Consider the following 26035-nt stretch of genomic DNA (forward strand, 5'->3'; position numbering starts at 1 on the left):
CAGGTTCCCTTGCTGCTTCCTGCATCTCACATATCTCATGCTTAACCTTCAGTGGAAATGCCCTGCTATTTTTCAGAAGTCATCTATGAGTAGCTTCAGATAGGATTGCCACTTTCCATGCTCCGTCTACCTAGAGAACCTGTGCAAAGCATCTGATGCCAGGTCATCACTGCCTTACTTAGGTTCGTCCCATTGTCTGTTACAAAAAAAAATATAGGATGCACAGTGGACTGTCTGAAGCCTACCTGCCAGCTCTCCATCATTCCCCTTATTTCTGTTTATATATGGCTATCATCCCCTGCCTTGGTGCGCAGCGGAGCACACTGGTACCTTGCTGATGGTTCACCCTTGCCTCATCCACCACTGTGTTGTCTGGGAGAGGAAGGCATGTGTTACATTCTAGTCCAGATGCCATTTGTAAAATGCACACTTATACCCTCTGGAGAAATGGCCTAAGGGTTAAAGCAGTAGACTGAAAACCAGGGAAGTCTGGTTCAAATACCATTGCAGCTCCTTGTGATGATGTGCAAGTCATTTAACATGCTGTTGACTCAATTACAGACTTCGATTGTGAGCCCTGTAGGGGCACAAAAATAACTACTGTAACTGAATGCAACTTGTTTTAAGCTGTAACTGAAGAAAAAAAGTGTGAGAGAAATCCAAAATTCCTTAACTTCCCCCTGTCAGCAATGCCTGTGACTGGGCACACAACTGATTACGCAGGCTGGGTATCATTTGCCTTCTGTAAGTTGCCTTACAGGAGGCTAAGAAATGCAGCACCCACTAAAACCCCACATTCTCAACCCCTGCAGGGGCTGGTCATCCAGGACATTTATTTCCCTGATGCACCGTGTCACAGCCTGTGTTGTGTCTAGCCGCTTGCCCTGTGATAGTGCTACCAAATACCACCCCATATCTGCTATGGTAACTTGCTTTGAAATATGTTGGCAGCTGGCTTGCCACCACACTGGGGGAAGAGGCCGAGGTCTCCACTTAGGAAATGGATTTTCTTTTTTCTATTGTTTTCCTACCCTGTTTTTTCCACTGCTGGCTCAAGTTCCCACACTAGCATCAGCATCCTGCCTTGAACTGAGCTGCAAAGGGTGTCATTTCTGCAAACGGTGCTGTATGCTACTGTTGATAAGATGCGTCAACTTCCTTCATACAATAATTGTATCTTGTATACTGCAGATCATTATGCACTTTTAAATGTCCTGCAGCTCTTATTTTTTTTTTTTTTTTACAAGACTTCCTTTTAACTTCATTGGGGGGGGGGGGGGGGGATCTGCTATTGCCACTGCTGGACCTGGGACTGGGGACAGAAGAGAGGATGAAAGGCCAGGTACATCTTTACTTGTGGGGTGCTCTTGGCCCTGGCAATGCCACTATCACTTTCTACATCTTCACCACTTAGCACACTAACAAGAAGATCGTCAAGACCCTTTTAAGCCATTAAAACTTAAAATTTGTGATAATTCTGAGGCAAATCCCGCTCGGGAAGGTGCATCAGATTCTGTGTGTGCTAACACCAGCTGCTTACACTTCTTATGAGGGAATAGGGTATGCCCTTTCTGTGCTCTTCTGACTTTACCTGCTGCTGCTTTTATGTCCCCATCTCCCCCAATCCTGCACTGTCTCTGCTTTCCTTTGCCTGAACCCCCCACCCCTTTATGATCATGGGTGCTGGTACCTGTTCTTTCACATTTGCACTAGATGCTGCAGATGTTGTTACTCCTGTTGAAAAAATCTCTCTTTAGCTTGGTTAATGAACTACAGGAGTGCATAGTCATACTCCTAGAGCATTCTGTGTCTTTGTCTGCGGTCATGCCACTGCTGGCCCTAGATGTCTCACCTTTCTTTTGTTCTTTGCTTGTATGACCGTTTACACGCTTATCCCACACAAGCACAACTATTTATTTATTTAGATATTGCTCACACCTTTTTCAGTAGTAGCTCAAGGTGAGTTACATTCATGTACACTGGATATTTCTCTGCCCCAGGAGGGCTCACAATCTAAGTTTGTAGCTGAGGCAATGGAGGGTTAAGTGACTTGCCCAAGATCACAAGGAGCAGCAGTGGGATTTGAACCGGCCACCTCTGGATTGCAAGACCGGTGCTCTAACCACTAGGCCACTCCTCCACTCAGTGTGACTAGATTGTACTGCTACTCTTTTACCTGTATAACCTGGTAGTGTTTTCGAAATTATTAGTAGTAATGGGAGTGCAATCTTTACTATGATTTTTCACTTAGGCTGAAGTCCCTTTAAGAGCCTGGCAGACCCTTTTTAGTTAGCGGTGCTCTCCTGCTGCTGGTCTAATCAACTGGGAGAAACCTTTCAGTAGACTGCAAAGTGAAATCGTTTCTCAAAGCTCTATTAGCTTTGAGATTAAAAAAAAAGTCCTAAAGGGATCTTAGCTCTTTAATACTATGCTATTGCTATTTTATACTACTCAATTGTTATATTATGGGATGGCACTTCCTTATAGGCAGTGAGTGGGTGAGAGATTTGTTACAAAACACTACTCTGTGTCTCTGCTTATGAAACAGTACTAAGCCATCACTCAATCCCCTCTGTCTCCCACACACACTGGCTCACTTCCCTGTATCAGCTAGCAATGCTGTCAAACTTGGAAAGCAAATACCCATTTCTTTGCTTTTAACAGATGTGTGTCTCTTGCAGACCCTGTCTCCTACTCCCCCTCCCCCAGTCACTGTACTGGTCCCCTCCCCTTACCTCAGCTGACAGAAAGTAAACATTATTTAATAAACTTGGAAAGCCAACATACTTTGCTTCTAACAGAGGTTCATATGCTGGGTGCTCCATAAATTATTTTTTTATATTCCTCTAACCTTTTGCAACTTTTTGCTGTAGCACAGGATATCTGCCCCCCTTTTCTGTCTGAAAGCCTCAGAGAAAGTGGTTCTCTGCCTTGATGCTGTGCTCTATCTTCCATCCCAGTTTATGACATCATTGCCTGTAGGGCTTGCCAAAGTCTGGCAGGGATAGGCAAGTGAAAGAGTTTGAACATAATTGCCTCAAGTAGGGCCGTGGAGAGGGGGTGGGGTGGGGAGGTAAAATTCCCCTGGGCCTGACCTCCAAGGAGGCCCTGGCCATAAGCATCCTCCCCTGGCAGTGTTCCTGCAAGCTACTGGCAGCATCAAAACAAAAAGCAGCCTGCCTCCAGCTGGCCTTGGACGTATTCCCTCTGCTTTATTTTTGGATTTTTGCTCACACCTTTTTCAGTAGTAGCTCAGTCACATTCAGGTGCACTGGATATTTCTCTGTCCCAGGAGGGCTCACAATCTAAGTTTCTAGCTGAGGCAATGGAGGGTTAATTGACTTGCCCAAGATCACAAGGAGCAGCAGTGGGATTTGAACCGGCCACCTCTGGATTTCAAGACCGGTGCTCTAACCACTAGGCTACTCCTCCACTCCACTTTGTCCCGCCTCCTCTGACACAACTTCCTGTGTCTGCACAGGTGGGACACACTGCAGAGGAAACACTTTGGAGGCCAGCCAGAAGTAAGTTGCTTCTTTGTAGATGCTGCCTGCAGCTGGAATACTGCCAAGGGGAGGAGGGAAAGAAAATAAATATTGAGCCAGGTGGGGCTACGGTGGCAGGCAGTGGGGGAGTCAGCAGTGGGCAGGTGGGGGCTGCGGTAGCAGTGGTGGCTGGGGGGGGGGGGGGCGCATTTTTGCCCTAGACCCAGCGGCAACTCTCAGCGGCCCTGGCCTGAAGTACCTTGTGCTTCTGGCTTGTACCCCACTGTCTGTCCTTTTCCCCTGCTGAGTAATGCCCTGTGTCTGTGCCACGTACCTGCCCTCAACAAAAATGAACAAGATGAATTAAAGTCCATGTGAAGACCGTGTTCCTGCCCATTTGTTTCAGGAACTGTGAAACTAAGCAAAAATAGTGATGTTTGCTACATTTTATCATTAGTGCAAAAATGAATGCACATCCCACAAGGAGCATCAACTTAACGGGTAACAGCAAAGGGTCTGAAGAATTCTCCAGAGAATTTACAGTTTAACAAATAACCTCAACCCACATCCACTCAAATAATCAATAACAGTCAATTTGGACTCAAAAGATATCTTTTAAAAAAAGAGGCTTCAACAACTTTCTAAACTGACATTCTCTGTTTGACTAAGGAAAAGAGGTAGAATGTTCCAACATGATGCTGCTTGCTATGATAAAGAGGCCTTAAAAGATTGCAGGACCTTAATATTCTGAACAGAGGGAAAACCTAACAAAAAAGGAAAATGATCAATCAGGTAGGCTGTAACCTCCTCATGAAAGGCCTTAAAGACCAATATAGACAGTTTAAATTGCAATCCGGCCTCTACTAGCAGCCAGTGTAATATTGTAGTAAAAGAGGTTTAATAAATTCATATTTGTTTGCTGCAAAGATTACTCTAATTGCAGCATTCTGCACTCTTTGCAGTTTAACCTTCAAAGCCTTTGAACTGCCAATATATCTATATCTATCTGTCTGAAGAGGAAGTCTTCAATGCTGAAGCCTGCCTGCTGGATCAGTTCAGTCCAGCAGATCATCTTTCTTTTGACATTGCCTCTATCTCCTCATGCAGTGACTAACAGAGTCTTTCTGGCCTTTCTGGTAAAGGGGCCATACTGGGCCCCTTTGGACCTGGTACAAGTCTTGACTGAGACTTGTGAAATGAAAGCACATGATTCCTCTACACTAGCACAATAGTCAGCAGAAACACTCTGAAGTGCATAATTCCAAGGAGGTCTCTAAGTGCTGGTCTCTCAGTGTAGGAGAATCTGAAGTGAAGGAAACTGTATGCCTTCTGTATTGACTCGCCTGTGCATTAAAAACATTAGCACACAGCTATTTGGCACAGTTCATATTTCTAGGCTGGTTATGGTGCAGTGTTCTACATGTCTTGATATAGTCCTCCCAGCACAGGCGTCCTTGTTGCTCAGAAGAGATGCACGTGTCCTTTTCATCTCAATTTTCTATGCAGATCTCTATACTTCCAGTGCCTTCTTGGCATGGTACATAAGTACATATACATAAGTACGTAAGTATTGCCATACTATGCGTCTGCCTGCCTGTGTCCGTAACTTGCTTCACAGATGGGCTCTGAAGCCCCGAGGGTTGGCGGCGGGAAGGGGGCTCGAGAGGGTCACAGCAGGGGGGGGGGGGTCCAGGGGTCAGGAACTCGGGGGGGGGGGGTTCGGGAAATCGGAAGAAGGGGGTCTGCAAATCGGAGGCAGGGAGGTGGGGTCTGGAACTCGGAGAGAGGGGGTCTGGAATTCGGAGGGGAGGGAGGGGGGTCTGGATCTTGGAGGAAGGGATGAGAGGGGAGGAGGGGGGAATGCACCACCTGTACAAAAACTAAAAAAAAAAACTAAAAAAAAACAGGGGGACGACCCTGGAACTCGGAAGGAGGGAGGGGGAACGATGACCCTGGAACACGGAGGAAGGGGGGACACTGGAACTGGGAGGGAGGGGCCTCAGGCACACACACTCTCTCTCACAGACACACTCGCACCCAGTCTCACTCTGTCTGTCACACACACACACTCGCAGATTCACTCTCTCTCACACAGTCACTCTCACAAACACTCTCTCAAACATACACACTCCACGGAAAACCTTGCTAGCGCCCGTTTCAATTGTGTCAGAAACGGGCCTTTTTTACTAGTTTGTACATAAAAGAGGAGTGGGACTTTAGTGTGATCATATGTGATGATCTTAAGGTGGCCAAATAGCTAGAAAAGGCAACGGCAAATGCTAGAATGATGCTTGGGTGCATAGGGAGAGGACTGGCCAGTAGAAAAAAAGAAGGTGGTGATGCCTCTCTATAAGACTCTGGTGAGACCTTATTTAGAATACTGTGTACAATTCTGGAGACTATACCTTCATAAACAGGTTGGAGTCGGTTCAGAGGGCGGCTACTAAAACGGTCAGTGGTCTTCATCATAAAGCTTATGGGGACAAATTTAAAGATCTCAGTATATATATTTTGGAAGAGAGGTAGGAGAGGAGAGATATGATAGAGACATTTAAATACCTACACAGCATAAATGCACAGGAGGTGAGTCTCTTTCAATTAAAAGGAAGCTCTGGAACGGATGGGCATAGGATGAGGTTAATCAGGATAGACTCAGAAGTAACCTGAGGAAATACTTCTTCATGGAAAGGGTGGTGAATTCATGGAACGGCCTCTTGGTGGAAGTGGTGGAGAAAAAAACAGTATCTGAATTCAAGAGAGCTTGGGAGAAGTACGTAGGTCTTTAAGAGAGTGATAAGAAAAATAGATGGCATGGATGGCAGACTGGATAGGCCATATGGTCTTTATCTTCCTACATTTTTCTGTGTTTCTAAAAGGCTACTGAAGAGTTACTCCAGGAGTCGTCATCAAGATCCATCCTAACCTGCATTCCAAGTTTCTCAACACACCCAGAGCGCTCTGGGGCAAAGAGGCATACATTTTGCCTAGAATCCAGAAGCTTCGCTCCTGTATTTATCAGATTTACAGTTACAGAAGGACTCTTTGCCTTTATTCTCGTCTCTATTTACCCAGCCCTATGCTGTTCTGGAAAACTATGTAGATCCACAGTCAATAGTTGGTGACTCCTTCCCTGTTAAAGATTTATTCATATGGCAGATTCTGGTTTCATTACAACTTGTGCCCAAGAAATTAGACTTCAAATAGAAAGCATAACAACACTTAACTTTCTCGTAGTTCCATAGTGAGAAAGCTAAAATGTGCACATATCACTTTTAATACCCCGCCTGGAAAGATTCCGAGACTCCTAGAGCATTTGGGAAAGCCAATTGCCCTCTATAAAATTGCATCCCATCAACTTTACATGGTATGGCATTTGCAGACATTGATCAAAAAAGATTTTTAATCCTTCTTCGTATGCACAAGCCAAACTGAATTCATTAATCTCTGAGGCTGATGAATGTGGTACTCATCCTATTTGGTCAGCATACAATGCAGTTGAAACTGCCTCAATGATTTCTATCTTGACCTGAAGGCATAGGTGCCCGGTATAAGAGGCTTGGACAGGCTAAGCCTCCCCTGTTGTGCTCTGAGAGGTTTAAATTGTTGATTTACCTCCATCCTCACAGCAGGAGCTGCAGTGAAAACCCTCTAGCCTTGTGTAACCAATTGTAGAAATTGGTTTATGGTTTGTTTACCTTACTGCTGGGAGAGGAGGAGGGGGGGTTGGCTGGGTTGCCAGGGAGATATTTAACGAGGATGACTTCCTGACCTGCACTGAGAACAGATAGCAGCAGAATCGGACAACCAGACAACAAAGGTAGAAAAGATCATTTTATTTTCATTATAGTGTTTGGAATATGTCCACTTTGAGAATCAGGTGCTCAACATTAAAAGTTTATATTTATTTACTTATTTATGGCATTTTATCCCACATTAAACATGAATTAGGGTGTTTTGTGGCTCTACATGAGAATTGTGATGATATGATCCCTTGTTTCATATTGTTGACGGTCTGCATTTTCCGTATGGGTGGTATATTGGTGTATTAGGTTCTGCCCAGTGTAATATTTATGGTACAGTAAGGTTCTGAGTGTGTTTTTGCACAAAGTTGTGCATAGTGTTTTGCAGTTGAGCGATTGTGCTTAGAATATGCTTTGAACAACCACTTTATTCTTTGACATATGATACATATCTAATATCTAAATTTAACAAAAGGTATTAATTGTGACTTTTATTTTTATTTATTTTTTTCTGTGTGTTATCAGACAATATGGATTTAAGCTCCACCCCTGGCCCCACCCCTAAGCCCGCCCCCTTTAGCCTCCCCAAACAGTTGGGCCACCGACCACCTATGCCTGAAGGCTTGTTTTAAGTCTCAGTGGTTAGAGAAACTGTGAAACATAAATTGGCCTATGCCCCTTGTACAGGTGACATCCTTTTTTGGAGAGAAGACAAAGAAATCGCTAAGAGCATAAAAGATCTCTACATCTCTCTTCAGCATCTATATGCTGCAGTCCTGGAACCCATGCTTTCCTCTAGATGAACACCACCACTTAATATGAGTCACTGTTTTCCTTTTAAGGAAAAAAGGTTCATTTCTTTTGTGAGACACCACCAGCAAGCCCAACACCAGAGTTATTCTGTTTGTTTATTTTTTCATTTACTTACATTTGCTGTACCACCTTTGTTCACTCATAGATCAAAGCGGTTTACAAAGCCAAATCAATAAAACAGAAAAATTAGCTAGAAAAGAATACTCACACAAGCAGCAGACATTCTAATGACTATCCTGAACTTTTGTCTAGTCAGGTATTTGTTCATGGCTCTCAGGTCTAGGATGGGACAAAATTCCCCTATCTTTTTGTGATCAAGAAGGGCACAGAATAAAGTCCTTGCTTGCTTTCCTCTGGTACAACAGGTTGGACTGCACTGGCCAGTAAATTGGGAGGGATCTGGGGGGAGGAATGAGTTCCTTGTGAAACAATTCCTGATGCTGACAGCTTAACATTGATGCTCTCAGCAGGCAATTTGGAGAAGTTCAATCCAAATTTAAACTCTAAACATCTGGACAAGTTTTAGAACCCACCGATCTGAGGTTATAAGACTCCTTATCGGCAAGTCATTTGGAACAATTACAGAGAGTGAAGTTATGCTTTCCTGAAGCTATTCAAAACCTTGGCCCTTTTTTTGACTGGGTAGCTGGCTGGGGCTTTTGGCTATCTTGGATGAGAGCAAGGTCCTTGAGTTGTCTGGGAAGAGCAGAAAGGGGGAGTATGCCTATGCCGATGAGAAGTTGGACCTCTGTTTCCCTCTGCTAAAATACCTCATGAATGAGGAGGCTGAGCTGGGAGCGCTCAAGGTGGAACTCTGATACCACCTGTGGCAGGAACTTGGGATTTATGTACAGTATCACCCTATTGTGTTGAAAATTAAATATAAGAATGATATAGGTCACTAGGGCTTAAAGCTGATCAATTCTGTATTCTTTAGTGATTTCTTTTAAAACTCCTTTATCTTCTAAGTATGAGAATTAAACTGACAAGATGCTGTCTTATCAGCTTGGCGAGTACTACACTGAGATCCCATAACAGTACAGGTAGGTTAATGAGATGATTCAACTGAAGATAAACGTATATAAACCAAATTAAAGCCTTAGAGAAATGGAGTTTGCTTCTATATACATGTGGTAAGCGTAAACCCTCACTAAAGTGAACCCGACACAGTTGGGTAGGAGACTGAACTCTGAAAAATGTAGGAGGTAGTCAGTTTTCTGTAGGTCAAAAAAGGTATCTAGGGCTTTTTCTTCACATTAAATAGCAAACCTTATTTTATTAGAAGCCAGAAGAACTTCAGATATTGTATTACAAAAATTAAAGAAATGAATCATTTTACTCTCTTCAAATCATGGGAAAGGAAGGCAAAGAGAGACTGAAAAGAAGATTGTATTGGAGGCAAAAGCATATAGTAAAAACACTTTTAGGTATATTAAAAGCAAGAAGCAGGCAAAAGAATCAGTTGGGCCACTAGATGATCGAGGGGTAAAAGGGGCAGTTATGAAAGACAATACCATAGTGCAGAGATTAAATTCATTCTTTGCTTCGGTCTTTAATAAGGAAGATGTGGGAGATGCCGGTGCCAGAAATGGTAATCAGTGCTGATGAGTCAGAGAAACTGAATCAAACTCTGTAAACCTGGTATTCACCCCAGAGTACTGATAGAATTGAAAAATGAACTTGCAGAACTATTGTTAGTAATATGGAATTTATCTTTAAAATCAAGCATGGTACCAGAAGATTGGAGGGTGGCCAATGTAATTCCGATTTTTAGAAAGAGTTCCAGAGGAGATCTGGGAAATTACAGACCGGTAATTTTTGGCTTGTTGTGACTTGGATGAATAGTTCTGTGACTGTAACCATCCTTGAAATCTAGTAAACACATTCAGTCCACCTAGGAATATGATGGGTAAGGTGTTTATTTTGAATTTTTGCATGAAAGAGGTCGAGGTCTCTTAGGTCCAAGATGGTAGACAGTCCATCCAACTTTTTTTGGATTAGAACACTTGAGTTATCTCTTGAGATGGGACTGCTTCTATTAACATTGGCAACTGAAGAAGTTGGGTACGAGACCGATTGCAATGCACAGCTGAGTGGCTTCTCAGAGGAACATCGAGAAAATACAAGAGATACATTGACTTCATGAGCTCAGCACCCAGAAGTCTGTTATTTTCTTTCTATTTCTTGAGAAAGGATTGACCTGATCCCTCACAAAAAGGGCATAATTTAGACTGGCAAGGCAACTTATGGTACCCTCCTGCTTCAGTCAAAAAGATGACGTTTGAATGAAAGGAGCTGTCTATTTAGGTTGTCTTCTCTCCCTCTGAAGGTTTAGTTCCTTTCTTTCTGACTGTCCTCCTTACATCCCCTAGTCTGTGGTATCCCCCAGGGTCCCATTTTTGTCCTTTTTTCTCATTAACTTGTTTCTCAGTCCTCTTGCTACAATTATTCAGTCAGCTGGCATTTCTTGCCACTTTTACACAGACAATATACTGTTGCTTTTTCTGACTAACCCCTTTTCTCCAACTGTAGGTCCTTTGCAAGACTGCCTTGATCAAGTTTTAAATGGTTGTTTGACCATGAACTCATCTTGAATAATCACCGTAAACCTCTGTGGAACTGCAGTGCAGCCAGTAGATTCTTTTCACTATTTAGGTGTTTTTCTTGATTCCCAACTCTCCTTAGTCTTGCATACACTGGATGTGTGAATGTCAGAGTTCTTCTTCGGCAGTTAAGATCAATCAGGTAGTATTTTGATCACAACACCCTACATTCCTTCATTCGCTCTCTGTTGACTACGAGACTAGTTTATTTATGCTGTCCCTGATCTCAGTTGAAGAAGTTACAATCTCTCCAAAATACAACTATTAGACTTCTGTCATGCCCGACGATATGATCATGTTACTCCATTGCTATAAGCCCATCACTGGCTTCCAATCAAATAGGGAATAATATATAAAACTCTTATGCTTGCATTCAAGGCAGTTAGGATAGGTCTACCTCTGTACTTGTCATCGCTCACAATCCCGTTTTCCACTTATTGTTTATTGTGTTCTATTAATGACCACCATTTAGTGCTTTCCGGTCCTAAACAAGCTGAACTAGACATAACCAGACACTGTGCCTTCTTTTTTACTGCGCCGTTTCTGTGGAATGCTTTGCCCTTGCCCATCCAAGTGAAATTATCCTTGAAAATTTTTAAATCAGCTCTAAAAACCTGGTTGTTTCAACAGGCCTTTGGATCTATTTAAATTAATCACAGTTTCTCTTATCACTGGGATGTACTGTTTTTATTAGTTTTCTAAGTTTTTTCTGTTATCCCCTTCCCCCCTCCTTTTCTCTGTCCTGCCTATAGCTTTCCTTTGTTATTTGTCATATAATGTCCTCTGGACATTCCCTCTCAGCCCTCACCAACCCTACCCTGCACTGCATCTCATCCCCTCACCAGTCCCAGCTCCATCCCTGTCTCTACATTCTTCTCTTCCCTCCACACAATGCTTTTAATCTCTTACTCTGTACCCCACTCTTATTGCCTCTTTTACCACCTTTTTAACCCCATTTCCACTCTCACTCAATCCCATCAGAGACCAATCCCCTTCCTCCAGTACCCCTTCTCAGGACTCCAATCCCTTTTCAATGCCTCTTATCCTCTCTCCAGTCTACCAGGTTATTCACATTATGTCTCAGCCTTCCCACACAGTTCATCCCCTCTCTTAACCCCCTCCACATTTCACTCCCTCACTCATTCTCCCAACCCATCAATACACCCTCACTCTTAATAACTGCCAGATTCTCACTATCCTCTCAAAAGTCTCTCTCCATATCTCCCATCCATAGTTCCCTCCCAAACACTCCCCAACTCAGTCCCCAAATCCCAGACATCTTCTGCTCTGTTCCCCTAACCCAGAGTCCCATCTTTTGTCCTTTCCAGGGTCTCCAGTCCATTTCACGTTTCTTCTCTCTCCATGCCCACCATCATTCCCTTTGCATCCTATCCTGTCTAGCACCTGCACACTGTGTCCCCAAGGTGAGGCATCTTCCACCCATGCATGCCCCTCCCTGAACTGGCATCTTCCACCCATACCTGGCCCCCCTGAAAACTAGCATATTCCACCCATGCCCGCCCACCCCCGAAAACTAGCATATTCCACCCATGCCCACCCACCCCCGAGAACCAACATCTTCCACCCGTGCCCCCCCCAGAGGTCCAGCAATTGTTTTATGCCTTTCCTCCTCCCCCAATGCTCTTTCAACCTTCTCATTCAGTACCACCAATGTAAGCAATCAAGAGAGGCAAAAGAGATTTAGGAAAATGTTGAAGTTATACCTATTGAGGAATTATTTGTTAGGTTGATTCTTTTTTTCCTTCTAGTATTATGTTAAGGAGATATTTGTTTATCCATTTACTTTTATTATTTATTCATTTATTGGGATTTATTAATCTCCTTTATGAGCAGGTTCACCCAAGGTGGTGTATAGCAGGTCCAGTTTAGCATAAGACTTACAATTTTGGAAACATAACAATAGTAAAATGACCAACTATAAACATAAATACAATAAATGAGGTAAACTTGGAAATATGATGTCAGTACAATACAAAATACCATAATAGCATGGAAGAATATTCAAATAGCAGATATGATATGATGTCAGCATAATACCGGTGAACACCTAATAAGTATGCAATAGGACATTCAAATAACATAGATGTGATATTTTATCAGAAATGTTTATTCTCTTTTAAATTTTGTAATTTGCTCTAAACCGTTTGTTAAGATGTGGAATATAAGATTCTCTGTATTATACTGTATATCAGGATGGTGTTGAGGTCCCATGGTACAAGAGACTTTTGCAGTGATGGTTTGACATGGAGAAGACTTTCATAAACTGAGAAATGAAATAATATTGGACAGCCTGAAGCCTATGAACAGAAACGTGGTAGACTGTGAAGGTGCTGGGGCATGCTTTTTATGGAAGACATTGGGAGTCACAGATTATAGAGATGAAATCAGTGCAGCCTGTTTCAGGGGACAGTGAATAGGTTCATGGTCATTTGTGAAACACCAGATGGAAATTCCTTTCCGCTTAAGTAGGTGTGTCTGGTAGATGGTTTTCTTTTTAGCAACTAATATCTCCCAGTAGTCTTGGACAGGGCTGTGGCGTCAGTACACCAAACCTTTGACTCCAACTCTTTCTGGTATTAGGCTTTAAATTTGTTTTCTACTGGATCTAAAGTAGTGGTAAATATAGCTTATATTTTTGTCCTGGATCTAAAGTAGTGGTAAATATAACTTATATTTACCACAATACTTTATATCCAGGACAAAAAAAAAAAATATATATATATATATAGTATAAAATGATACATTTGCCATATATTATAAAGTAAGTTTTTATTTTGAAGCTGGTGTTGGTACATTTTACCAACTCCACCCAAAATTGTTTCTGCCTCCGACTCTACAGCCTTAGTCTTGGACCTGTTATAACTGGGATGAAAACAGTAAATGTAGAGTCGATCCAACCTGTTCCGGAGGCGGGAAGGTGGTAGAACTAGAGGACATGAAATGATGAAGGGGGGCAGACGCAAGAAAAATGTCGGGAAGTATTTTTTCACGGAGAGAGTGGTGGATACTTGGAATGCCCTCCTGCGGGAGGTGGTGATGAAAACAGTAACGGAATTCAAAAATGCGTGGGATAAACATAAGGAATCCTGTTCAGAAGGAATGGATCCTCAGAATCTTAGCAGAGATTAGGTGGCAGCACTGGTGGTTGGGAGGCGGGGTTAGTACTGGGCAGACTTCTACGGTCTGTGCCCTGAAAATAGTAGATACAAATCAAGGTCAGGTATACATATAAAGTGGCGCATATGAGTTTATATTGTTGGGCAGACTGGATGGACCATACAGGTCTTTTTCGGACGTCACCTACTATGTTACTATCCTGCTTATTTTCGAACGAGAAGGCCGGCCATCTTCCGACACAAATCGGGAGATGGCCGGCCATCTCCTAAACCCGGCCAAATCGTTATAATCAAAAGCCGATTTTGGCCGGCTTCAACTGCTTTCCATCGCGGAGCCAGCGAAAGTTCAAGGAGGCGTGTCGGCAGTGTACCGAAGGCGGGATGGGAGCGTGGTTAAGAGATGGCCAGCTTCGGCTGATAATGGAAGAAAGAAAGCCGGCCATGACGAGCATTTGGCCGACTTTACTTGGTCCCTTCTTGTTCACGACCAAGCCTCAAAAAGGTGCCCCAACTGACCAGATGACCACCGGAGGGAATGGGGGATGACCTCCCCTTACTCCCCCAGTGGTCACCAACCCCCTCCCACCCCAAAAAAAGTTTTTAGTGGGTGCAGTGCACTTCAGGCAGGCGGACCCAGGCCCATCCCCCCTCCCTACCTGTTACACTTGTGGTGGTAAATGGGAGCCCTCCGAAACCCATTGTACCCACATGTAGGTGCCCCCCTTCATCCCTAAGGGCTATGGTAGTGGTGTACAGTTGTGGGGAGTGGGTTTTGGGGGGCTCAGCACCCAAGGTAAAGGAGCTATGTACCTGGAATCAATTTGTGAAGTCCACTGCTGTGCCCCCTAGGGTGCCCGGTTGTTGTCCTGGCATGTGAGGGGGACCAGTGCACTACAAATGCTGGCTCCTCCCACGACCAAATGCCTTGGATTTGGCCGGGTTTGAAATGGCTGCCATGAGTTTCCATTCTCGGGGAAAACCAATGGCGGCGATCTCTAAGTGTTGAGGCTGGCCATCTTTTGTTTCGATAATACGGTCGGAGACACCACTTTACGGGGCCGGCCCCGTTCGATTATGGCCCACTATGTTACTATGTCTGAGTCCAGAGCATTTCAAGGGCATTTCTTACTATTCAGTCTGAGGATGGGGGTATTAAACAATAGAACAACAACTTTACATTTTTGTTGCTGGTGAACAGGTCTATCTGAGGGGTCACAAAACCCAAAAGATGTTCTGCAGATTTCTCTAATCCTGGGACTTTTTATGTGGTTGAAGAACAGGAGTCTCATAGGAGAGACTATTCATTTTGAACTTTTCTTTGCAAAAAAAGAGGTTGAGGTCTCTGAAGTCTAGTATGGGGCACCAATCTTCTGTCTATTTAGGAATCGGAAAGTACCTGGAGTAGAAGCCTTGGTTTTTCTTTTTTTCCCCTATGGCAGGACTGGCTCTATTGTGTCTGACTGGAGGAAGAGATTGGCTTCTTCTTGAAGTAGGCAAGCATGGCTGTGTGCCAAATTTGCACCTAACCTTTAGTGTACTGTAGAGAATTGGGGGGATAAGCGTGTAAAATGGGGCAGCTAAATGTGAAAGTGGCATCATGCATGGAACTTGTGAAATTGCCATTTCCACCTGTAAATGTTAACATCTCAATGTGGACGCTGCTGGGTTTGTGTGCCGCTCATCTTTTCAACGTGTATATTTGAAAAATGACTGTTCCCTGCTGCATGCCCAGCAAAGACAGATGCACTCCTGCAGATCCTTTTCTAAAATATCAGTGGAATTGAGAATTTTCCTGATTTGGGTGTCAAAATGTTGATCTCTATGTTCTATGTAAAATGGGGCTCCGCTTCTATGTATAAAATGCAATCAGAAAAACAAGCCAAAATCCTAGCTAATATGCAGCTGTGTACACTTATGCTAGTTATGGTAAATTTGTGTGGCTGAAGTGTACACATTGGTGTGTATTTTATAACCAGTGTTTGTACTTTTTGACTCCACCTGCACTCTGCCCAAACTACTCCCTCAAACATGCATACACCCAGGTCATGCACAAGTATGCACATACTTGTCTATACAGCATATTTGTACATTTGGGTAATTTTATAAGAGGCATTATACAGATATATAATAGCATATATGCATGAAAAATCCTTTATATAATTGTCCCCTAAATCAGTGTTTCCCAAGTCCAGTCCTGGAGTACCCCTTGCCAGTCAGATTTTCAGGCTATCCACAATGAATATGCATGAACTTGATTTGCATGCTCTGCCTCCATTATATACAAATCTCTTTCATATTCCTGTTTTCTTAAGAAATTGAATCAAAATGTCCATGCAGGTAATGAGATTAAAACCTGCCCTGGCTCGGTCTCTCCTTACCGACATGTTTGCTGTATGGTTATTCTGTTGCTTTGCTATAATTTTGCTGTGATGATTTTAAAATGAAACTTTATAGAAACATAGTTATAAGACAGACAATTCAGGTTTTGATTGTCTGGGTTCTCTTTTGAATATTCACTGTCCTGTTACAGTACATTTGCCTAAAGGCAATTCTGTTGTGATAATAAAAACTTAATGCAAATTCCTGTCCTAATTGGTTTGTAGGTATCCTATCTGAATAATCAATAATCTCCATCACAATTTGCATACATCCTCTGAACCATATGATTGCATTTGTACAAGAGATTTGAGTAATTAATAATCTCCATCACAATTTGCATACATCCTCTGAACCATATGATTGCATTTATACAAGAGATTGAAATTTATTTGTTACCATGTATGGGGTATTTTGCTTTCTCAGCAAGGTCTTAATCTATTTGTTTACACTGAACCAGGCTTAGTGCAGAATTAAACATTTCTGTGGGTCCTGAGTAGAGAAGTATATTGAGCCCCAGTCCATAATATAAATAAATTTTAAACCCCCCACAAATCACACCATGCCCTCATTCTCCCATGACAATCACATCACCTTTATTAATTCTGCCCCACCCCTTGTATGATCCCTTCCAGCTTAAAGGAATCATCTAACAGCATTTCTTCCTTACTGTTTCCACCTCTGCAGTTGTAACCAAGAGGGATAATTGGGTCTGGGTCTTTCAGGACTACAGGACCTTACATAGTTCTGACTGCAGAGAAAAATTAGCAGAGAAGAAGGCAATACTAGATAAGATTCAGTACTCGCTGATAACTCCTGCAAGCTAGAGAACACCACCAGTGGCGTAGCCAGACCTACGAACTTGAATGGGCCTTTTCAAACCCCCCCCCCCTTTTAGCTCCATATTTCCCCTGTCCTTTTTAACATCCCCCTCTATGAATCCCCCCCATCCCTCCCAGTGTACTGCAGAGGTGTCCTGGCAGCCACAGTGATTCTTTTGCTGTCTGTTGGGGCCCTGCAGGCTTCCCTCTGCAGCATCCCACTGTCTCTGACGTCACTTCCTGATTCCTCACCTGTGGGACGCTTCTGAGGTGGAGAGGGGAAGATGCCAGGCCACTGGAGGAGAGGGAGAGAGATGCCGCTGCTGGGTGGACCAGAGCCGAGAATGAGTGGGCCTGTGCCCACCAAGGCCCACCTGTATCTTACACCACTGAACAACACACAAGAGTTGGGAAGGGAAGAAAAGCTTCTGTCAGCAGCAGCATTCGTAGTCTACCCTAATTTTTCTCTCTGCTGGGCAGCAACTAGCGTGCCAGAAGAAGAATCTTTCTGTATGCTGAGTATATTCCATGGTTTCTGATAGGATCCTGTAAACACTAGGGCCCTAGGCATGTACCTAGTTTTTCCATGTCTTAATCTGTCCCTGACTATACTGCCTGGATGTTATCTCCCATACACACTGCCTGATACTCACCTCACCACACAATACCGATCACTTCCCAAACATCTCCGTCATGAGCACATCCCTTCCAATAACTGACAATCTAAAAATCTTAGGAGTCACTATTGACCGCAGTCTATCCTTCAACAAACAAAATCTCCAACACTACGAAGAAATTGTTCCAAACCTCGTGGAAACTAAAACGCATAAAAAGCTATTTCCCAAGAAATATGTTCCACTTACTAGTCCAATCCACGGTCCTCTCACATGCTGATTATTGCAGTGGAATCTATGCCAGATGCAGAGAACAATTATTAAAGAAAATACAAACAGCACAAAACACAGCTGGAAGACCAATATTCAGAATAAATAGATTTGAAAGCGCAAAACCATTGATCCAAAATCTACACTGGCTACCCATTAAATCACGTATATCCTTTAAGATACGCTCACTGGCCTACAGAATAGTTTTCAGCCTAGTACTGGAAATCATGTCAAACCTAATAGAATTACCTATACACAACGCAGTCAAAGGAGCAAGAACCTACCTCACACTACACTTTCCCAAATGCCAGACTAAAATACAAATCCTCATACTCAACCAACTTCACATACATTTGTCCCAAGATTTTGAACACAATACAAAAATTCTAAAGTGCACAAATGACTACATAACCTTCCAGAAATACCTGAAAGCCCACTTCTTCAGAAAATTTGTCTTCGGCGAACCCACATAGTAGACCTGAACACCATCCAACACAACTCAATGCTCGACCTTTAAGAGTTTATGAACAAAGCTCACATCTACTCCAAACAGCATTGTAACTTGTCTATCCAAAATAAACTGCAATCCACATTGAACCGACAAGTAGACTGGAAAATGTAGGGTACAAATGCAGAAGTAAATAAATAAATTGTATTTAGGGATAAAGCAGTAGTGTTGCAGGAATTACCACTATTGTTAGCAGAATCTATGGTACTTCAGGAGTCAAACACCACACACCAGAATGAGAGAGAAATCTTCTTTATTTGCCAGCAAACAAAGTAGGATATCAGCACTAGGTCTCTTCTTCTCTTTCTCAGCTCTCTGTGTCTTGTGGCTTCTGTCTCAGCTCCTTCTCTTCTTCTTCTGACGTAAGCTGCTTCTGCTCCCAGTTATATACAGTTTTTAAACCCCTCTAGCCCCCCTTTCTCACCAGATGGTAAAGAGTAGATTGATTACCCTGCCTTGAACTAATTATTACTATACATTACTTAAAAATATCAGTTACATAGGTTTGAGATATTTCCCAAACTGACCTATGACCTGGGGCCCCTCACACTAGACAATGTGGCACCTATCTCTTGCATTTTATTATGATCAAATTCTCAGGTTCCCAGCTAACTTCATACTAACTGGGTTCTGGCATTCATTAAGGGGTCAAGGGCCAATCTTGTTTAATAGCACACATGTATGGTTTGTTATTACTTTCAGGACCAGTCCTACACTTAGCTATAATTAATCAAGACTTCCCTGACCTCTTTCACCTATTAGCTTCCTTCACAGAACTCGCTAGGACTGTAGATAATTCAAACCAGATGATGACCTCTTAAACTGCAATCTTACTTGAAAAGTAACACTGAATTGAACAGATATTCTACATAGAAATAGAACTTATTAATTACACAGAATAAGACATATTCTAAAATAAGCAGAAATCAGAATTCCTTATAAGACAAAATCTAACTCATCTAGAATATCTATATCTAAACTATTTTCTTCTAGACAGCATTAAACTAATCCTTTTAAAACTACAGTATGCTTTTCTTGGTGATCCTCTCGAGATTTGAATGGCCTCCAGATGTGGTAAATACCTATGACCTAACATTTAACTCAAAAAGGGATAAAGCAAGTTTCATTTCTCTCTGACCTTTCTAACCTCTAGCCTAGCAAAAGCTAGACTTCTAAATAATCTAAACCAGATGGCATTCTTCCATCACTTGCAGAACTGAACCAAACTTTAAACACCATATAATTTCTCTGCCCAAGCTGCCTCAGTAGGAGATTTAACCATAGATTATCTGCCAGTTGTCACATTGGGTAGGCCTGAGCCAAGAATGACTTGGCCTGTGTCAACATGATAGAGTAGCTCTTATATTTCTGCTAATTTCTAGTTTCAATAGCCAGTCATAAAAGTAGTTATGTGTTAATTCATCACAAGTTATATATGCAGGCTGACTTAAGCAATATTTTGTAAATTTAAATTTGTGTTCATTTGCAGAATTCAAAACATCTAAATACATCAAAAATGGGGAACATGTATGATCAGTCTGGTAAGTTGTAACATTGTTTTCTACATTCTTTTTATTTTTTTTTTATTTTCAATTTCTGTTTATTGTGAGTCATGTAGTCAATCACAGCATAGTAAACATAAGATAGAAACAAAATAGTATACAAAAATTGAACTTCAACAACTAGTACAACTTACACTGGGAATACTTTAAACTCTCACATGTCTACCAATTCTACCAAATGTAAAGAAAAAAGTTATGCTCACACTTTTCTCCCTCTCTAACTCCCCCCTCCCTCCCTCCCTCCCTTAATGGTGAGATACATGGTAGCAAACATATACACTGATTCTCTCACAGGGATTCACATGTTCATAAGGTGTCCTTTCCCGGCTGGAGTGAATGTTTGCCAAAAAGGTGTCCAAACACGAAAGAAGGCTTCTACATTCTTTTTAATGAAAAAAATATATATTTTTGCTATGCTAACAGCATATTTCTTGTCTACTGTAAATATAGGTCATCCTCCTTCCATGACTTGGAGTTTGCCAAGGGAGTCCAGAAGTGGAAGTCCAGTAAACAGTGGATATCCATATTCTGTAAGTGTTGGAGAAAGCTATGCAAAAACTCACCGTAACTATTTTAGGCTCTTTCTTTTAGCATATCTAAATTTTGGAATCCAGCTAAATCACTGGAAATGTGAAAGGTTACTCTTGAACAGTAAAAACATTACACAAAGGGGGGTGTTTTCTACATTATATGACCATCTGTGGGAAAACATGATTAAAGTCATGGATCCAAAGTGTTGAAAATAGCTGATTTACATATCCTAGGTCCAAATCAGATTTGAGTTAATGCGTTCTCTGCTTAGTTTGTTATCTAATCTATGATTTTTCTAGCTTCCTATTTAATAAAAATGAACTCAAAGTGGGAAATTCTATAAATTTTGCTCAAAAATGGGTGCTGGAAAAGATTGGTGCTAAGTGCTATTCTGTAAAGGGTATGCACCCTTTATAGAATAGTGCTTGGCGCCGATTCCTGCCCCCAGCTCTGAACGCAAGACTTATGCCTGCCTCCTGAATCCTGGTGTAAATCCCAGTGCCCAAGTTGGGTGCAGAGACACATTATTCTGTAACACTGTGTCCAACTTTGTGGGACACCCCCTTTTGGTAGCGCACTATCAGGCTTATTTTTGAAAGAGAAGGGCGCCCATCTTTCGATACAAATCGCAAGATGGGCATCCTCCTCACAGGGTCGCCCAAATCGGCAGAATTGAAAGCCGATTTTGGGCATCCTCAGCTGCTTTCCGTCGCAGGGATGACCAAAGTTCACAGGGGCGTGTCGGAGGCATAGCGAAGGCGAGACTGGGGCGTGCCTAACAGATGGGCGTCTTCACACAATAATGGAAAAAAGAAGGGCGTCCCTGATGAACACCTGGACGACTTTACCTGGTCCTTTTTTTCTTACGACCAAGCCACAAAAATGTGCCCTAAATGACCAGATGACCACCGGAGGGAATCAGGGATGACCTCCCCTTACCCCCCCAGTGGTCACTAACCCCCTCCCACCCTCAAAAAAATTAAAAAAATATTTTTTTCCAGCCTCAAATGTCATTCCTAGCTCTATGACAGCAGTATGCAGGTCCCTGGAGCAGTTTTAGTGGGTGCAGTGCACTTCAGGCAGGCGGACCCAGGCCCATCCCCCCCCCCCCCCCACCTGTTACACTTGTGGTGGTAAATGTGAGCCCTCCAAAACCCACCAGAAACCCACTGTGCCCACATGTAGGTGCCCCCCTTCACCCCTTAGAGCTATGGTAGTGTTGTACAATTGTGGGGAGTGGGTTTTGGGAGGCCCAGCACACAGGCTGTCTCTCTCAGGCAGTCTCTTGGATGTGGGCACAGGTTACTTCTCCGACTCAAGCTGACTTTTGCAGCGAGTCTTAGCCTCCGAATTATCCCAGGGCCTCTGCACAAACAGGGTCACAGTCACTCTGGCTGGTACGGCTGAACCAACGCTACTTCCTCCCGATACACAGTTCACAAGACGGTGGGCCTTATCAGGTCTCTCTCACTCGTCTTCTTGTCCGCTTCTACCCTCTTCCAGGGCTTCCGACTAACTGACTTTCTTGTTCCCGCTCTTCCCAGTACCTCTTGGTCAGGTGACTTCAGGAACCAAATCTGGATCTTCCTCAGCTCACTGCATGGCAAGAAGGGTCCGTTGTTCTTGACCTTCAGGTTGTTACATTGTGGTATGCATTTTCTGTTTCTCACCCGCCTTGCTGGAGCCTTCAGCTTCTTGGGGAGATAAAGGGGGGCTGGTTTGCCCACAGCATGTCCTTGGATGTTACATGACTTGCTAGTGATTTTCCAGTAAGCTGAATTAGCTAAATCACTGCTGTGCAGGTCATAGTGTACAGACGCCATCTTGATGTCATAGGATTATACAGGCCAAGACCAGCAAGGTGAGACACACAGGGAACTACCCCTACAGAATACTGGCTCCTCCCATCTCGTTTCTGAGATGGGCGTCCTCGGTTTCCATTATCGTTGAAAACCGGGGATGACCATCTCTAAGGACGACCATCTCTAAGGTCGACCTAAATGTTGAGATTTGGGCGTCCTCGACCGTATTATCGAAACAAAAGATGGACGCCCATCTTGGTTCGATAATTCGGGTTTCCCTGCCCCTTTGCCAGGACGTCCTGCAAGGATGTCCTCGGGAAAACTTGGGCACCCTGTTCGATTATGCCCCTCCACATCACGTAGGTTTCTAACTCTCTTTAATTTGCAGAACACAACACTAATGAATATGGCTGCTACAAACCATGTGGTGCTCTGTGCCACTGGAAATTGAGAGCCACCATGGGATCTCAAATTCCAATGTAAACAACATATCCAACCTCTACCAAAATTTGTCCATCAGTTTTACTTTGGAGTATGCTACAATGATGGATATGTGAATTCAGCCTAACTAGAAGTGTCCCATTTGCTCTAAAATATCACTCTATCCTTATAACCAATGCTTTCAACACCTTCAGGGAGGCCCATCTGTTGCGCCTTCATACCTGGGGAGCATGTCATATGTGTCCCGGCATTGACGGGTCTTTTGGCGGCTGTCGGTATGGGGTCCCATGTGGCAGTGCACTCTGGTTGAAGATCCTCACAGGGTGTCTCTCTCCTGCGCATGCCTCCGTTGCATCTCAGGAGGCTCCACCCTCACATTGTCGACAGCACTGCTCTGGTGGGCAGCTTCTGATGTCAGCAGAGCGTCCCTTCTTTTGTCATCGCTGCGGCTCACTCGGGGCTTCAGCAACAGTTACTGGCACTGTATCTATCAGTTTGCTTCTGCTTCTTTGACTTTCCTGTTCTGACCTGTGCTGACTTCTGACCACGCTCTGCTTGCCGCCTGTCCTGACCTGTGCCTAACTTCTGACCACACTCTGCTTGCCACCTGTCCTGGCCTGTTCCTGACTTCTGACCACACTCTGCTTGCCACCTGTCCTCACCTGTGTCTGACTTCTGACCACACTCTGCTTGCCACCTGTCCTCACCTGTGTCTGACTTCTGACCACACTCTGCTTGCCACCTGTCCTCACCTGTGTCTGACTTCTGACCACGCTGTGCTTGCCGCCTATCCTGACCTGTATCTGACTTCTGATCATGCTGTGCTTGCCACCTGTCCTGACCTGTGCTGACTTCTGATTTTGCTGTTCCCCTTTTGGAGGATCAAGTCCTGCTGGCCGCCTGAACCCATGGGCTCAACCTTTGGAGAATGGCAGTTGGCTTAGGTAAAGAACCCAGGGGCTTTATCGGCTGTCTCTTGACCGCTGTGGACAAGGGCATAAGGCTTACACCTTCCAGCTCCATGGTCGAACGCAGCACCATCTTTCCTCTTAGCTTACTCAGAGAACCCAGTTACAAGCTGAACTGCTCTGTATCAGTCATCTGGACCTCCAAGCGATATCCTACTCTGTCCAAATGTCTGTCTGTCTTCTTCAAGATCACTCAGTGTTAATTCAAATGCACAATTAAATTCCATATTTTTTGTCAGCAAACAGGGAGAGATGAGTTTCCTTCACTTATGGCAGGAACCGGCAAGAATGTAATGTACACAAATTCAAGCCTCTTACATCCTGAATGGTCAGAACCAGATAGACAACAGGCTTAGCAGACTTCTTCAACACCTTGATTAGTCTGCAGACTGTTGAACCTTACAAGACATTTTTTTGACTTTGGAGTATTCCTCGACCTGTTCACCAGCAGCAAAAATATAAAACTGCTCTGTTGTTTAGTGTGCCTATCCACAAATCAGTTAGCAAGTGATGTGCTGGCCATAAACTGGACTTGGCTTCATCTTGTCTTTGCTTATCCTGCCATCCTTCTCATTGCGCAGACTGTGCACACATTTCAAAAATGACCCAGCACAATAATTCTCATAGCATTGTACTGCCCGTGTCAGAACTGGTTCCTTTTTATGAAAAAGCTTACAGTTCTTTCTCCTTGCAGGCTTCAGATACTTCCAGCATTCATAACCTAGAACAGGAACTTCTTTCTGAATCTCGGTCTTAAATTATACTCCTGACAGTTGGAAATGGAAGCTGTAGGACAGAAACTAAGCGCTGTTCTAATGCTTATAAAAAATATTTTGGTCACAGTAAGAAAACCCTCTACCTCTACCCTCTACCTTTTTTTACATCTGTTGCTTTACTAATGTTCATGATCCTGTTCTGTTTTCTGAATACCATGCATTGGAACATTTATCATCCTTGTTGCCTAGGCTTGCAAACATTCTCTGTCAGAATACATCTTATTGCACTCTAATCATAACCTCATCAGTAGACTTCCAGATTTACAGTGTCCATTTATTTGTCAATAGATGAAAGGGCTTCTTCATATCAAGTCACTATTGTAGAAATATCCTGTGCAATGGGAGCTTCAGAATGTCCTTTCCTTTATCATGTCTTTACTCATACTGGGTCATACCAAAGGTCCATCTAGTCCAGCATCCTTTCACCAAAAACAGCAAGATGCTACTTGTCCCCATGGATTAGTAGCAGCTTTCTCCAGGTCTGCCTCAATAACTGTTTATGGACTTTTCTTGCAGGAACGTGTAGATTTTTTTTTAACCCACCTATGGAGTGGAGAAATCGCCTAATGGTTTGATTAGTGGATGAGTACCAGGAAAGCCTGATCCAAATCTCACTGCAGCTCCTTGTGATTTTGGACAAGTCACTTAAATCTCTGTTGCCTCAGGTACAAACTTAGATTGTGAACCCTCCAGGGACAGAAAAATCCCTACTGTACCTGAATATACAACACTTTTATTGCTTTCAGACTTGCAGTAATGGTCTGGAGAGATTCAAGGAAAGAAAATTAGCAGGTAAATCTAATTTCTCCTTATTTTATGTTTTATTTTATGTGTAAATCATGTACACACAGTAATCTTATTTATTTTCTAATTGATTTTTTTTAAATGATTTTTGTATTTATTAATCTTATTCAGACATCCCCGGAAACTATGGCAATCGGCAGTTACAGAAAGCCTTTCCCTCTCCCCATTAGTCGGTCGAATTGAGGGTCAACTGTATTGGTTATACACATCTCAAATTGTGATTAATTGCCATTATTTTCATTACTGTTAAAAAAAAAAATCAGCTGAAAATCTCTGAATTTTCTCTACAAAGATCTGATCATTAAGCAGTTTGTTAAACTTCCATGTCGACTGCTTTTTCAAGTTAGGGCTCAACATAATTTTTTATTATTATTATTATTTATTTCCACTTACTATACTGCCTCTGCTAAAGGCAGACCAAGGCAGTTCACAATCTAAAATTGCAAAACAAAAATTATGGAAAAAGGAACTACAACATTTTGTTCTCTGCAGTTTGATATACTTGTTGTTCTGCTGTGCATGCCTCTAGGCCATTTAGTCTCTGCTGGGATATTGCAACTGCACTGTAATAAATCGCATTTGTCACTTCTGTCAGTTCATTAAGTTTTTCAGTATTTGTAATTCATTATTGAATGTGCTACTATAGCTTGGCTTTTTGGCAAAGTTCAACAAAACCAGGGAAAATATAGTCATCCAAATAATACGCAAAACTGGAGAAGCTCTCTGAAGACTATGACATGGGTGAGTCGTTCATCTAAGTTATAACCGTTAATTGGGTGGATTT

The 26035-nt window shown here is 42.9% G+C and overlaps 1 protein-coding gene across 1 annotated transcript in view; it reads left to right on the top strand.

Annotated features, from left to right (window-relative positions):
* AHI1 (Abelson helper integration site 1) overlaps positions 1 to 26035 on the top strand; it is a 683164-nt gene that overhangs the window by 389268 nt on the left and 267861 nt on the right. Inside the window, 2 exon segments of the mRNA XM_030195101.1 lie at positions 19857 to 19908; positions 20380 to 20459. Coding sequence (XP_030050961.1) covers positions 19857 to 19908; positions 20380 to 20459 — 132 coding nt within the window.

The sequence above is a fragment of the Microcaecilia unicolor genome, chromosome 3, assembly GCF_901765095.1.
Source record: "Microcaecilia unicolor chromosome 3, aMicUni1.1, whole genome shotgun sequence".
NCBI classification, from domain to species: Eukaryota; Metazoa; Chordata; class Amphibia; order Gymnophiona; family Siphonopidae; genus Microcaecilia; species Microcaecilia unicolor.